General features: G+C 37.8%; 1 protein-coding gene across 13 annotated transcripts in view; it reads right to left on the bottom strand.

Moving 5' to 3' along the window:
- LOC128860184 (uncharacterized) overlaps window positions 1-16,505 on the bottom strand; it is a 182,554-nt gene that overhangs the window by 105,644 nt on the left and 60,405 nt on the right. For 10 of the 13 annotated variants that reach the window (XM_054097494.1, XM_054097489.1, XM_054097492.1 and 7 more), the window contains exons 3-6: window positions 16,203-16,446; window positions 15,873-16,122; window positions 15,702-15,776; window positions 12,028-12,072 (exon numbers count right to left, since the gene is read on the bottom strand). In XM_054097494.1, coding sequence (XP_053953469.1) covers window positions 12,028-12,072; window positions 15,702-15,776; window positions 15,873-16,122; window positions 16,203-16,317 — 485 coding nt within the window. In that variant the 5' untranslated portion in view covers window positions 16,318-16,446. The remainder of the gene's footprint in view (window positions 1-12,027; window positions 12,073-15,701; window positions 15,777-15,872; window positions 16,123-16,202; window positions 16,447-16,505) is intronic. The other 3 variants (XM_054097496.1, XM_054097495.1, XM_054097493.1) reach the window with 2 other exon arrangements.

The raw sequence follows: 16,505 nt of genomic DNA on the forward strand, positions 1-16,505 counted from the left end.
GTTGACGATTTTACGCATTTTCTTCTATGTATGTATATACAAAAAATCGAGCATTCATCAAAACTTGGCACTTTGTCACACTGCTATTATTTTGAACACCACTGTACAATTATATACAAGGTGGAGCAAAATTAATCATCCAATTTTGCTTTCCAATAACTTTTTTACTAAATAAAAAAAATTATTTTGAATGATGGAAATTTTTATTTTGACCCTTACGCGCTCCTTTGCTTGTCGGTATACTGCAGCTTTTTTGCTCACAAGTGTGAAAAATGATTGATGTTCGCCGCCATTTGCAAAAATTATAAGTCTTCCGATAAATAAATAAATAATTGGCGCGTACACTTCCGTTACGTGTTTGGCGGAGCTACTCCTCCTATTTGAGGCGTGCATCTTGATGTTGTTCCGCAATTGTATAGGGTTCGATAGGGTGATTAATTTTGCGCCACCTTCTACCCAAATTTCTACAATTTTTCTTTCCTAATTTTTGAACGGCACATAAATACCCAAAAGTATTTTTTCAGCAATTTTTTTACTTAGATGTTGCATGTTTCTGCGGCACCGCGTCCAGATTACTAAAATGTGAGATCGAAGCCAACAAACAGTTGAAACATTTTGTGCTTAAGGCAACACATTCGTTGTGGTTGGTCACAATCATTACTCATCATTAATTTCTCATGCATACGACGGGTAAAACTAGCCTCCAACCATTTAATGATAAGTTAATGATGGGAATTTGTTGTTGCGTTGGTGTAGTTGTGTTAATTAATGTGCATTCAAAGTTCGTTTACTTTTTGCGCTACCTGTCACAAGCTGTTCCATAAGTTCGCTTCTACATATAAAACTTTTTAATGAGCACTTACTGAGGGAAATTTGTTAGAACTGAAATAATGCATTTATAAGCCGCTCACTTTTATGTTCTACCCAGCATCTTTGGCGTGCCACAAGCACACAAGTTGCATGTGCATGAGGCTCTTGAAGTCGCCTAATGCGAACTTCTTTGTTGCACAAGCTGGCTTGGTTGCTTGCACGAAGCTATTTATTCGGCGTATCTCATTTCAAGTTTACTACTCTAAGCTCATTAACCTGCTGAGCGTTTTAGCAATTGGCAATTGGCAATTCGCAGCAATTTTCAAACGCTTGAGGCTATTAAATTTGAAATGTTTAAAATAATGATTTTTTTAATTGTTGTCATTAAGTTGGTAGGTACTAAAAATGTGTACAAAAAAAAGTAAATTTTATAGCTTTTAAGTTGTAAATTTACGCTGATAGCCAAGCGGCAATCAAGGCTAAAGACTCTCTGATAGTGAAATCGAAATTTAGTCGGGGAATGCCTGTCTTTGCTTTTAGCTGCATCTGAATATTTCACTATCAAGCTGGGATGAGTTGCCGATCACAGGAATGTAACAGAAAACTGCAGGCTGGGTAGCGCACCGTAAGTTCTTTCTTCCCCTACCTGCGAGTTATTTTAGCTACCTTCGATCTGCTTCTGCCCAAGCGGACTTTGACTCACCGCAGCGCGCGTTGAGCATTGAATTGTAGAGTTGCTGAATTGTTTAGTTCTTTAGGCAAAGAGTGCATCAGAGATGGTTAATGGGTCTTCTGGGGGTAACAGAGCCCCACACAGCACACTAATGGTGGGAATCCATACGGTGAAACTCAGCAAAAAGACTCAACGTAGAATACCCGCTGCAGGAGCTGAATGTATGATAATGAGGTGCAAAAATCTCAACTTCTATTCCTCAGCCATCTGGTTTTTGCAGGGTTTACAATTTCCTGAGAAACTATCAAGCATAGGTATTTGCCGGGTGCGGAAGTTTTTTTATTGACCCGTAGCCAGCCGTTTGTTATCCAAATACCGAATAGTCCATTTTCGAGCCCTGTGCGGCCCTATGAGGTCCTTTGTTCCATATAAGAATTAAGGGATCAAATATATATGTAAATAAACGAAGACGATTTAATAAGCACCCGGGGAAAAAATGCGAGGAGATAAATGCAAAGTTGGATGCTGTCAATGGGGACGTTTCTCCATCTATAACCACAATTAGATATTGGTTCAACGAATTTAAACGTGGGCAAACATTCGCTTTTGATGTGGAGCGTCCGGCAGACGTGGTTAACGAGGAAATCATTCAAAGGGTTCACGACATGATTCTCGCTGAACGACAAACGAAAGTGCGCGAGGTAACAGAGGCCATAGGTTGGTCGACCGGAACGGTAATTAATAGTTCACAAGATAAGTTGGCGATAAGAACATGGTCGGCCCGATGGGAGCCGCGATTGCTGTTAACTTCGAAGCAGTGTTTGGTGTAATTTAAGCGAGATCCGTCGAGTTGTCACCTGAATTCTTCAACACACACCAGAAACTAAGCAACAATCAAAACAATGGATTTCTCCCGGTGAATCTGCTCCAAAGAAGGCGAAGACAGTCCCATCGGCCGGAGATTTGGGATGCGAATGGCGCCATCCTCGAGATTTTTTTACAAAAAGGAAGAACGATCATGATCACAATACTACAGAGAGTTGTTGGACCGCTTTCACAAAAAACTGAAGGAGACACGGCCGCATTTGGCCAAAAAGGAAGGTGTTTTTTCCCCACGACAATGCACCAGCACATCCATTCGAAGTTTTTGCCGCCAAACTCAATGAATTGCTGCCGCACCCCGCGCAATCGCCAGAACTGACTCTTTACGACTTTTTCTTGTTCCCTAATATGAAGAAATGGCTCGCGGGAAAAAATGTAGTTCAAACGAGGAAGTAAACGCCGAGACAGAGTCGTATTTTGGAGAGTTCGACAAATCCTATTTTTTGGATAATTTAAAAAAGTGGCCGGAGCGTGGGGAGAAGTATATCTTTCTGAAAGGGGACTATGTTGAAAAATAAAAACAAAACTTTTGAAAAAATAGTGTCTTCATTTCCCTCGTATTTGCAAAATAACTACACTAAAATTTTTTCTTAAGCTATCCAAAGCGACTTAGCTCTGTCCTAAAAGCGAATTTACGCGCTTTGATACAAAAACAACATCAGTTCGCATTCAAAAACGATAAGTTAAGAAGAATTTAGTTAAGCGTTAACTGTGGTTGAAGCTCAGTGGAAACAGGCTATAAGTTTGCCTCTTGCGGTTAGCCATCCAACCAAGCTCAACTTAACTCAAGTAAGTTATAAGGAATTCTTCGAAACATTGCGCCAAAAAATGTCCGATATCACTTCGAATAAAATCATGTTTTATAAAATACAGAAAATAAAGTAAAAATTATAAACCAATAAATATGTGAAATTTTGAATCTGCCGCATAAAAATGCGTCACCACGAAAGGAAAGAAGCCACACAAACTGGTATCTGCCACACAAAACATAAAAGCAAAAAACATTTCTATCAGCGCTCGGGCAACCAAACAATAATTTTCCAGCTACCACGCAACCGTCACACTTTCGTGCCATCACCAGGCCATGTTCAACAAACAGCTACATAGTTGCGACGGGTTTCAGCAGCGCATGCGCGCACATTCGCATTCCTAAGTCATGACGCTCACAGGCATTGGTGCCGTTGCTGGAGTTGTGGTTTATGTCGGCTCAAAACCGCACACTCACACACACAGAAATTGTGGTGGCAAATGCACGAAGCAAGACAAAAAAGCAAAAATAAATAAAAAAATGGGTTGCATTGCCACAACAGCAACAAAATGCATGGCAGCCAAGTACATGCAACAGCCTGTTGAGCCCGGCTAACGCAATCAACGTCGTCGTCACCCTCATCACCACCATCATCAGTTAGTTGCATGCCGCTGCAACCTCTGCGCAACGCGACAAATTCGAACCAACGAAGCGTGTAGACCTACGGGAAAAAGTCCGTTGTTAACTGATTCTTTGAATGCGGCTCTTGATGTGTTGCTCGGCGAGGGGAGTTCGTGCGGTTCCCGCTCAATTCCGACAAAACTTTGCACTTGAACAAAGCGATCTTTTTGTTGGCTTGGCAGTTCGATAACTTCTCTCAGCCTCTTTGCCTACTCTTTGTTTTGCTGTTATGTATTTTTTTTCGTGAAACATTTAAATTTTTCCTTGACTCTTCTCACAATTTAAATGTTCTTTCTTAGTCTTGCCAACCGGTTTTGGACTACACACAACAAAAGTATAGTCTGGCAAAATGAAAACTGGCAAACGGCAAAAGCAAAAATTAAGGGCCAAGCTGCCATGACTCTGGCTTGAGAAGTTTTACGTCTTCTGTTATTGCTTTGCTTGTGGCTCAGCAGCCTTAGCTCTTTATACTAGATTAAAGCATGAGGAAGAGGAGTGGCGCACAAAATTCGCTATGCAATGGCGAATTAATGGTTTTGTTCTAAATTCCAATGAGCTGCACGCTGCGGGCAATTCTTCAGCAAGCGTGGAAAAGTAACGAATTAAAAAGGGAAGATATTTTCTTATTTAATTTTTATAATAAAGGGTGATTGGATAGGAGGTACCTTTTCAAATAGGAGGATCACGCGTGACTATTGTTTTTTTTTTCAGTATTCACTGACATTTCTTCATGGAAAGACTTATGCCTGGGCAACGTTTACAAATCGTACAATTGAAGTAGAAAAATCGACGCTCTGTGAAAAGTTTTCATCGCGTGCTCAGTCCAACTTATGGGTGCTCAGCGATGAGACCCATTTTTGGCTTGATGGCTACGTCAATAAGCAAACTTTCCGTATTTGGGCTGAAGAGCAGCCCGAAGCCATTCAAGAACAGCCATTACACCCATTGAAAAGAACCTTTTGGTGCGGCCTATGGAGGAATCAATGGCTCATATTTCTTCAAAGACGAAGCTGGCCCCAATGTAACAGTGAATGCCGAACGACATCGCGCAATGATGATCGACTTTTTGATGCCGCAAATTGAAGCCCGTGATCTTCACAACAGTTAGTTCCAACAAGACGGCGCTATTTGCCACCAAGATCGTGTGATATCACCCCTTTGGATTTGGTTTTGTGAATAAACCAACTTCGATTGAGGCATTGGAAGTCAACATTACTAAGTTACCGAAGTTCTGCAGCAAGTAATTCAAAATTGATGTTTACGGATGACCGAATAACGTCGCAGTTGCGGCCAACATTTGAAAGAGATTGTCTTTAAAAAATAACTATAATGAATGGCTCTACACCAAAGTAATAAAAAATTCCCATTCAATTTGAATTTTTGTTATTTTATATCAATTTAAAATCCGTTATGTCTAAATTGATCACCCTTTAGATACAAGTAGATAGTACTTCTCGACAACGTTGCAAGCTCTAAAGAACACTATTCATAGTCTAGGGCTGTTCTCTAATGGACTCCTCTTGAAAAGTATTTACTCGGTGACCACAGGTGCCGTGGTGGAATCACTTCAATCAATCCTATCTCGATATTCCCTTAAAAAATCACGATCATTCGACGATTCATTCAGTCCCACCATCGAGGCTGTGCCTAAACTGTTCAGATCACCAACAAAGTGATTTCCCAGAAATTTGAGGCGTATTCTTTAAAGTGCGGGATTTTTGCCAAAGGAAGTGCTGCATGAAATATAAGACTTCCTTATTTCTACATCTCTACAAGAGGTTAGGTTAGGTATATCTGGCCGATCTGTATAGATCTCACATAGACCACAAGGGTCCTTAGTGTTACCAGTCACTTCTACAGTAAGTGCATAAGAAATCGCTATGCGAGGCTTCGAATCTGGAAGTGCTGAATGCTGAGCTCTATGCCTTTCTTATCCCCACAGCTCAACAGAAATTTTGACGGTAGATTCCAAGCCTAGCAGTCATATAACCAATAATTCAATGTTTCGTTAGAAGTTGTATATATCATACATTTTTGACTTCCTTAGTTTGTACGTTGTTTTTCGTGCAACGAGTCTCGGCTAAAGTGAACGAAATACTTTCGCTGAGGTTAGGGTTCTCACTTCTCTCTTGATTTCTACAAATCTGTCAGAATTGAAATGCTATATAGTCAATGAGAGAATTTTCTAGCGAATTCACTTATTTCTTGCTGCTGTAGTAGCAGTTTTCTAGACCCTGACAGTGCAGTAAAGACACCGATCGTCATCGTCTAATTCATCCAACGGTGGGCTGAGGAAACATGGTCTTTCGACAGGTTGGTTCCAAAGGGAAAGTGGTTTTAGGTGAGTGCGTTTGAGAGGGCATGTAAATAGATATTTAGTATCGTTCGGGATACCTTCACATTTCGGACATATATTGAGTATGTCGATATCGATTCTAGATAAGTCGGAATTTAACCTACCACAACATCCAGATCGTAATTGAGCTAAAGTTACTCGGTTCTCACGAGGCATCTGAAGCTCGTCGTCTGTAATGGGTAATGATTGGACTTTGATAACCGCATTCGGAGGTCGGTAGTATAGGAAGGTAGGGAGAGTCTGTCGAATAAATGTCGTTTAATAACTGTCCAATCCAGTAGTTGCAGTCGTGTTTGGTCCGAAATCTCGTCGGTTTAGTCAAAGAGATGCCTGCTGACGCGCCTGGGAGGAGGCTCAGGCATTTGCTAGAGCCTTCGTTATGGTGCTATGAAGAACCACCTTTTTTTTTGGGACTTGGCGCACCACTCTCCTTGCACTCAGTAAACGAATGGGTAACATTTTCGTGGCTCGGAATGTGAATAATCCGGAAAGATATATAATTTTACAAGGCTTGTTGAGCAGGTGGAGCAAAACGTGTATTTTGTTTTTACTTTTGATTTCAGGAATCTCTAAACCAGCTATTTATGCTTATCATACCTATTTAAGAAAGATGTGGCGCATTCGTTACGAGTATATGGAAGAAAATAACCAACTCGCGTCTGCAAAACAATTTTTTTCTAAATCATTGAACATTTTCAGTCACTTCAAACATTACACTAGAATTGAATAGGCTATAAAACCGCATACTCAAAACAAATTTATTTTTTTTAATTTCGAATAAAAAATTGTATATTTTGATGAAAATTTTTAAATTTTTTTTAATTTTTTTTTTTTTTTAATTTTTTGTTTTAGTTTGTTTTTTAATTTTGCACAAAATTTCAAAATTTATTTAATTTATATGGCTTTGGTTGTAGAATGAATTCTATTTTTGTAAAAAAAGGAGTTAAAATAAAATAAAGAAAAAATTAATTGCTAAAACTTCTCAAAATATCTAAAACCGATTAATAATTGCATACAGAATTTGTTATTGCACAGAAATAAATTGCAAAAATCAATCAGAGCTTACCACAAGGTGGCACAAAATTAATCACCCTCTCCAAAGATTTATAATTTTTGGAAATGGCGCAGCTGCACTTTATTTTACTGGAATCGAATTTTTTTTATTTTAATTTCGAATAAAAAATCTCAAATTTTGATGAAATTTGAAAACATTTTTTTTTTTAATTTTTTTTTTTATTTTTGCACAAAATTTCAAAATTTTATTTATATGGCTTTGGTTATAGAATGAATTTCATTTTTATAAAAACAACTTGTTAAAAACAAATTAGTTAATTAAAATTAAATAAAGAAAAAATTGGATAGATATTTGTTAAAATTTCCCTAAATATCCGAAACCGATTATTACTTGCATACAGAATTTGTTACTATAAAACTTAAGCAAATTTTGACAATTTAGATGAATTGAATTAAATAGCAAACATAAAGTCATAAAATCAGAGCTTCTAATGTTAACACAAGGTGGCACACAATTAATCACCCTCGCGAAAGATTTATAATGAATTATAACAGACAAGCAATGGAGCGCGTGAAGGTTAAAATAAAGATTTCCAACACTCGAAATAATTTTTTTTTTTTTAAGTAAAGAAGTTAAAAAAGTAGGATCATTAATTTTGCGCCACCTTGTACAACCTCAATATGTTTCGTAAACTTGAAAATATGTATATGCCCGCTTAGCTCTCACGTCATATAGTAAAATACACTAGTTTTAATAGAGTCGTTTCTTTAAATAAGAGCCAATTGTGATATCATCGAAATATAAACAAAATCATTTGAAGTTTTCATGAGCAATTCCCGCAAACCCATTTCAAATGAAAAATGTATATACATATGTACGTTTATCACGCTTTCATTAGAAAAAAATATGTAGCATACGCAGTGCATCGTGCGCCTCTATGGGCGCGACTGCTAATCGCTGGCAATTAATCTGGCTTAAAACATTTACGAACGAGACACAGCTCAATATGTAACACATTTACTAGCTGGCTGGCTATTTGCTCATGGAACGTTTTTTGTTTTTTTTTTCTTCCATGTACTGTTAGACGCTGCCAACAACTGCATGCCACTAACACATTTATACCGTTTCTTGGCTTCGATTGCGCAATGACACTTCTTGACCAATGCATTGGCTATTAATTTTAGCCGGAAATTGCGCCATGACCATCGTCGTCTAGCAGAAATTATCGCACAAACAATAACAAAAACAAGTTTAAATAGGGAAGGAGCAAAATTGGGAAAACACTTTGACATTTTTAATATATATGAGCATAAATTTTTGCGGTAATTGAAATGCCAATGGCAGCGTCGTAAGTACACAAGTGAGAAGAAAAAAAAGAAAATTAAATAAATAGTAAGGAGGTGTATACATAGGAAAGTATGGGAAAGCAGAAAAAAGGTGCTGCTAAAAAAATTTTGTAAAAAGTTAGGAAAACTTGAGAAAGTGGCAAATAAATCACAACTCTCGACTGGACTTTTGCTAAATGTGACGGCTTAGAGATATTGGCGTATTTTTTAGATAGGTGCAAATGTTGAAGTAAAATGGAATAAAAAAATTGTAAAATTTAAAAGGTATCGTTGATGAGCAATAATAATTAAATATAGTTCATTATATGTACACCTGTGTTCAAAATAATAAGAGCGCAACGAATTACCCCGTTTCAACTTTTTTTATATTTTTTTTTCATGCTTTTGTAAAAGTGTTGTGCATTCTACAGTCAAAACCTTACAACTCAAAGCGTCAAACTTTGTACAAAATTAATATAAATTCAGCAAATGTAAAAAATTGTCATTAAAATTTTCGACTTTTCCATCAGAATCTTGCAGGTATGCATTTTTGTAGCGCATTACATTTTAGTAAAGATTTTTCACAAAAATGACACCTACTTATGTACATAGATGTCAATAGTGAATAATTCCTAGATGGTACCTTTTTCTTATGACATCTTCGACATTTATCACGTAAAATTTTTCACGCATTCTAATTATTGAAGTGTAAAAATGTGCGATCTTTAGAATCAACATATCGGAAATTTCGTGTTTTGTTTTTTCTTTGGTGGAAATAATCGTCCGAATGAATAGACGATCCAGCCAGGTGACAGTGAGATTCACCAAAATAGACGCAATTACCCACGAAAGACTGAATTGGGCAATCAATTCATTTGAATCTTTCAAATCGCCTGGACCAGATGGTGTCATTCCAGCCATGATACAAAAAGCTTCATGTTTAGTAATACCATGGTTGAAGAATATTTATGAGTGATGTTTGAGGTTAAACTATGTACCGACAAATTGGAGAGTTGCGAGGGTCGTCTTTATATCCAAAGCAGGTAAAAATGGCCATCTGTAATCGAACGCTTATAGGCCGATTAGTTTAACGTCATTCATTTTCAAAATCTTTGAAAAACTCTTGGCAAACCATATAGGGGACAGGTTAAGTCCTGAAGGGCTGCCAAAATCACAACACGCCCACATTAAGGGCAGATCCACGGAGACTGCTCTACATACTCTGGTCTTCAATGTTGAAAAAGCTTTGGAATAAAAGGAATATGCTTTGGGAGTATTTCTGGGCAATGCTGGGGCATTCAACAATGTATCAACTAGCGCTATTTTAGAAAGCCTTAATGCCTGCCATATATCACTGGATTGCAAGTCTCCTGAACTGCAGAAGGATTGTGGTGGAATGGAATGAGACTATTTTAACGAGAGAAGCACGCAGAGGGACTTCTCAAGGGGGTGTCTTATCGCCACTTCTCCGGCTGCTAGTCGTAAACCAAATACTCACTCGATTTAAAGGTAGAGCTCCAAAACTGATTGCATATGCAGATGACATTACTATAGTTATTACAGGAAGGTGCCTATCTGCGCTAAGCGCTCTAAAACACGCTCTTAAAAAAATACACAACTGGGCCAGCAATGCTCAACTGAGCGTCAATGCTGAAAAAACGGACTTACTACTCTTTACAAAGAAATACAAAGTCCCAGCATGGACATTACCCTCACTCAGCGGCGTCTCAGACGGCGTCGCTGAAATCCTGCACCAACTACCTAGGATAATAAATTGACGTGGAAATTCAATGTTGAGGGGAGGGTGAGGAAGGCCACAAATGCTTTATACGCATGTAAAAGGATGCTTGGAAGCATATGGTGGCTATCACTCGCTCTTATGCACTGGTGCTACACTGCAATCGTTAGATCTATATTACTCGTACTATATGGCATACTGATGTGGTGGAAGGCGGTAAGGAAGAAAGCATATCTCAGGCCATCGGTAACAGTTCAACGACTCTCGTTCTTTGCATCACGGGAGCTATGAAATCAACTCCAACGGCAGCTCCTGAGGCTACCCTCAATCTAACACCGGCTACAAGCAACCGAACAGCTTACCTCTAGACCCTTCGCACATAGCTATATTACTGGGAATGCCACAGTGAATTCAGACTAGATGGTTACAGATATGAGTTTTGGAAAACCACTAAAGGCCGTTATTGAAGATGGTGGATGGCACAAAAGCTTGGTTCCGAGGAGTAATATTTTCAATGTATTCACTGACGGATGGAAGAGGGATGGAAGAGGTTGCTGGCATATATTGTGCGGAATTAAGCATTACGTTGATAGCCAAGCGGCTATAAAAGCGATAAAATCATACTTTGTATCATCCAAAAATGTCCTTGAATGCAAGGAAGCAATCAACAAGCTCGTTCGCAGCCGCGGGCTTTGTGTTTATTGGGTTCCTGGGCATAAAGGCATAGAGGGAAGACAGTGGATGGAATAGCTAAAGAAGGCGCTAAACTTGCAGGGGATCAAATAAGTCAGACACTTAAGCCCCTGCGCGTCTTTTGAAATATCCTTTCTTTGAAGTCGCTCATAATCGGCTTGATTTTTGACAATATTTTTTTACATGCAATGTTGACAATTTTCTTCGATGTTAAGCACATGTTTGGAATCCTTTTTTTTTTTTTGATCGACTTTCACATTTACATTTTATTATACTGTAGTTGAATGGTTTATAAAGAAAATATTTAAAAATAATAAGTAATAATAATATAAGACATTTTTTAAAAATTAAGTGTTGAAATATTTTTAGTTATTTTTTGTTTTTTTTTTAAGTTTGCTAAATTTTTGTGAATTTTGTGCAAGCTTTAGAACTTCAAGTTGTATGGTTTGTGTTGCAGATCAAAAAAATTATTAAATAAATGGCGAGTACAATTCTGTTAACTGTTCGGCCGAGCTTCTCCTCTTATTTGTGGTGTGCGTGTTGATGTTGTTCTTCAAATGGAGTGACCTACAGTTTTAAGCCAACTGCGAACGGCAAAAGATTTTTATGAGGAGATTTTGCATTGCCTGCCGATGGACGGCCACTATTAGACAAAACTTTTTCTATAACTTTGCTGTTTCATGCACTGAGATTCGAACCAACGCACTACCGAATGGTAGTCACGCATTAACCATGCAAAAATATAATTTAAAAAAATAATAAAAAATATAATTAAAAAAAATAAATAGTAAAAACTTAGTAATTCCTAGTGATCTTATTATTTTGACCATCAGAGTATTAGTTAATGTTATTAGTTAATAAAAAAATGTATAAATATATTTTATACTTAATCAAGCAAAAAATGACCGAAACCAATTTTCATTTATTTATGTGCAAATTTGGTTAAAAAACCATAATTAAAAAATAAAAAATTCTAAGTAATAAATTAAAATTTTCAATGCAAGCTATTTACAGGTGCTCGTTAAAATTTTTAGTAATGCATTAGGCATAAATAATATTTAATGTTTTCTAATAAAAATTGGTTTGCTTTGTATTATTTTGCTTACTGTCTCATGGAACCCCAACGACGATTCGTTAGACTGTCAGGATTGCTGTAATAAATAAAGGTAATGTAAAAAATAATCAGTATTTTTTCTTTAATGGTGGAATATAAAACTTTCATACAAAATATCGAAAGAATAAGCATTTGCTATTTAAATTAGCCACTTAAAGTGCTTATGATATCTTCCACCTAACTAATATCAGCGGACTTATTGTCCGGTTCTGCTCACTCAATGGCTGATGCACTTAGGGACCGTGTGGAGGCCAATGAAGAGAGGAGGTGGGTAATGAAGACTAGAGTAGAGATGGATGTGCATACGAGTTTTTAGTTAACTCTCTATTTCATTTTTCATAAAAGTTCGGTTGGACTTGATGCTAGCAAGAGCAGTCCCCACTACTGAAGGCAGGCTTAGCCGCCGAACTACCAGACAATGAGCGGAAAGTAGAGTTTGTGCCTCGTTAAAACTTTCCTTTGGTTCTAAAGATGATACAAGCAAACTTGTGAGAGTAACTTCAGCTGCCACGTCATCGGGGATTTGGATTTTACACGTATTCCTAGACTTGCCAGTCAGTCTGTGTTCAGCAACGCAGTAACATGAATAGTGGCTGCGTTGGCCACACATTCTGAATTCTCTTTAATATGGTTTGGTACAATCATTTATTCTGAGAACATTAAGCCTTGCCCGTGGCTGATTAGTCACAACCAATGGCCAGTTGACCAGTGGCCTCCCTAATATTAGCCCTATCCAACAACTGAATGTTGTTTCTACTGAGACCACTCTCGTAACGTAGAATTCACACGCTCGGAGTCAACCCACTGAGTGATTTTAAATGATAATTGTTGACATCGTCGAGATATAGAATTGTGCATCTGCCACCTTGACAAATGTCAAAGATGACATAAAAAATAGTACCGGCTCGAAATTATTCACTACTGACATCTGAGCGTCGCTCTTGAAGTACCCTTTATATGATAAGTGGACCCAAACTTGCTAGTCGAATACATTCTGACAAAAAAATACCGGGAATTGTTAAATTTTGTGTTTTGAACGGGATTTCGTGTGCCGGATCGTTAAAAATTATGCAGAAAGCCTATGGCGAGTGTGATTTATCAAAAACACGGGTCTACGAGTGGTATAAGGCTTTTGCAGAGGGGCGAGAAGTCATGAAAGATTTGCACCGAACGTCGACAAAGTCGAGGAAATGGTGCATTTAAGTTTGGGTGGGGTAACTCTCACGAATCACTTTGCAACATTTAACACCATCAACTGGGCATGAGACGCGTGGCTGCTCGACTTGTTCCAAAAGAATTGAGCTTCTTTCAAAAAATTCATTGGAAGAAGGTGGCTGAAGACAAGCTTGAGCAAGTAAATTCGGATTCGATTATCCAGCGCATTATAACAGGTGATGAGACGTGGGTATATGAGTTGGACATACAAACCAGCCAACAGGCGGCTGAATGGCGCTATCCACATGAGCTGAAACCCAAAAAACCACGTCAAAGTCGGTCAAAAGTGAATATCATGCTACTCGTTTTCTTTGATTCTCAAAGGGGTTGTGCACTCGGAATTCATTCCAAATGGTTCTACGGTAAGTAAAGAATATTATTGCAAGTTATGCGAAGTTTGCGAGAGAATGTGCGTAGGAAACGGCCTAATTTGTGGAAAGAAAGCTCATGGATCGTGAACACTTTTTTGACCAAAAACTCAACAAATATCATCGAAAAACAATCGCATTCAGCGCATTTAGCCCCCTGTGATTTTTTCCTTTTCCAAAAACTGAAATTGCCACTCCGGGAACGCCGCTTTGAGCCGATAGAGGCCATTAAGGAGAATTCGCTGAAAGAGCCGAAGAAGATCTCTTCAAACGCGTTTAAAAGGTGCTTTGATGACTGGACTAATCGTTGGCATTTGACGTTGGTGTATTGCTTCGAATGGAGTCTATTTTGAAGGCGAAAAAATTTATTTTGCGGTTTATTGATCATAAAAAGAGAAATCCTGAACATTTTATGGCCAGCAGTCTTGCCAATAATGCCTATTCAGAGCTCTTTTTAAATCAACTTTCGCCAAATTTTCACTCTGAACCAAAAGACTAAGAAATTCTGATCACTTTCAGACGAACCATATTTCCCATAGTGTCTACTCATGCCTTGTTATTAAGAGGTGTCTCGTCAGATAACTGAAAGTATTATATTCAAGGTGACAGCTCTATATAGAGACACTCGTATTGCCTCGGTTAAATTCTGGTACTTCAATTAGGCCGATATCTTAGCGAAATGTTAACCATAAAAGCGGTTCAAAATCTACTCCATTGAAAATCCGATCATTTTCTGTTGGAGATTAAAAGCTTGTCAGTTTACCGTATGAAGAGTGAACTTACAATTAAAGAGCAAAATTAAGAGAGTATTCAAGTAAAACTGCTCTTTACCATAATTTCACTAACTACACTTTGAGTGAAACGATCTAAAGCTCTTTGATGTTATGACAAACGTGTACTCTTTTGACAACAAACTACTTAGGTATCGATGACAGAAAGTCCTATATAAACAGAGAAACAAACAAAAAATAAGCAACAAGTAATTTTCGTTTTTTTTTTTTATTATTAGTCTAAGCTGAGTCGAGATGCAAACCAAAACCTGTTATGGATTTTTAAAAGGCTGAGGTGCATAAATATGTATGTATGTATGTATTTATATGCATGTTTTAACAAATGAGCGAACAGACAAAGAGACATACAAATGAAACAAAAACAAAACAGATTGGCATACAAAAGTCATACATATGTGCATGTATACGCAAGCATGAATACGAGTATACATGCGTATGTACGTAGATACGAAGGTGATCGGCATATTGGGGAAACGACACTGACATATGAATGTACTAAAGTAAGCAGCTCACATATGCACGTACATACATACATGCACATCTACTCGTATGAAGTAAACGGTATGCAAACTCAAGTGGGATTTACCTACTTACATACATACGAGTATATGTAGATGTGTGTAAGGCAGACTGATCATTAAAATATTACGTCAAATTTCAACGAAAATTAACTGGAAGCACAAAAGCTAAACAACTTTTCTCGTACGTTTATTGTAATGAACTTACAAATATGGCGTTTTATTATTTTGACATTTATAGACTCACTAACTTTGTGAGTTAGTGAGTGAATGAGTGAGTGAGTGAGTAAGTAAATGACTGTCGGCCGATGCTATACATTACCATACTAATTAACTAACTGACAAAATGTCAAATAAACAATCGACAAACCATAAATTACGAAAGTGAATTATGTACTTATACTCGTAAATACATACATACGTACATATTTTTGTACATGTAAGACAATACCAAGGATGATAGATACCAGGTTTGCTCGTTAAAAAAGGAGAAAAAAAAATGTTTGAGGGGAACTTTGGGGAAAGTCATTCGTTTAGTGTTTCACAAATCTAAAGCTAAATTTTGTGAAACACAAAACGAATGACGTCGGCATATCTGTCAAATTCGCTCAGAGCCGAATAACGGGGCCTGCTAGGTAGTACACCTCTAAAAATCTTTTCCCCATGAGACAATACCGACTGGTTAAGTATCTATTAAACTTCAAAACTTACTATTGAAAATTTAAATAAATGAGTGTCATATGTACACTCTGTGCTCGTACTCTCTGTACTCACCTGGAGGTTGTGGTGGTGCGACGTAGACTCATGCGTGCCCAATTGTCGCGCGGAATGATACTCAACTCGTCATCGCTAAAAATGGCATGACAAAAAAGAGAAAAGTGAATCAAAAAAAATTCATAAACAAAAAAAATAGTTAATTATTTGGCGCATTTCAGTAAAACTCACTTGCTCGGCGTCGACGTAGCGTTGTCATGTGGCGCCAACTCCAATTCCACACCGCCAACGCCACTGCCACCTGCGGCAGCGCTGTCACTGTTATTATTGGGCACATCGGTGCGCAACATGCCGGCCGAGGCGCTAGATGCAGTGCGTTGATGGTGATGGCGATGATGCAAAGCGCGCACTTCATTCTCCCCATAGCCCTCGAATGATTCGCCGTCAGATAGGGAAGAGCATTGCGATTTGGCGGCATCTGCTAAAAGAAAATATGTAAGTATTTTGAATTAAAAATATAAAAATTTAACACTTTATTTTGGTCATGTCATTTAAGCTCACCTGTGCTGGAGGGCGGCGTTGAGGGCGTTGGACTTGTGTCACCCGGTGAATCGGCGTCGGCGTAAAGGAAATTTCCATTGGGCTTGACGCCCTTCATGCTGGGCATTGGTGCCATTTTATTATTATGATTATTTTCTTCTTCTTCTTCTTTAATTTGTTGTGCGTTTTATATATTTATATAAAAATATATTTATTTGAACTGCGTTGAATTTGGACAATTTTACTCCTTTTTAGTGCGATCAACCTGGACATGAAAAATAATTGAAAAGAAAATTAATTAGAATTTTTGTTTTTAAATATGTT

This window comes from Anastrepha ludens, chromosome 4, assembly GCF_028408465.1.
Source record: "Anastrepha ludens isolate Willacy chromosome 4, idAnaLude1.1, whole genome shotgun sequence".
NCBI classification, from domain to species: domain Eukaryota; kingdom Metazoa; phylum Arthropoda; class Insecta; order Diptera; family Tephritidae; genus Anastrepha; species Anastrepha ludens.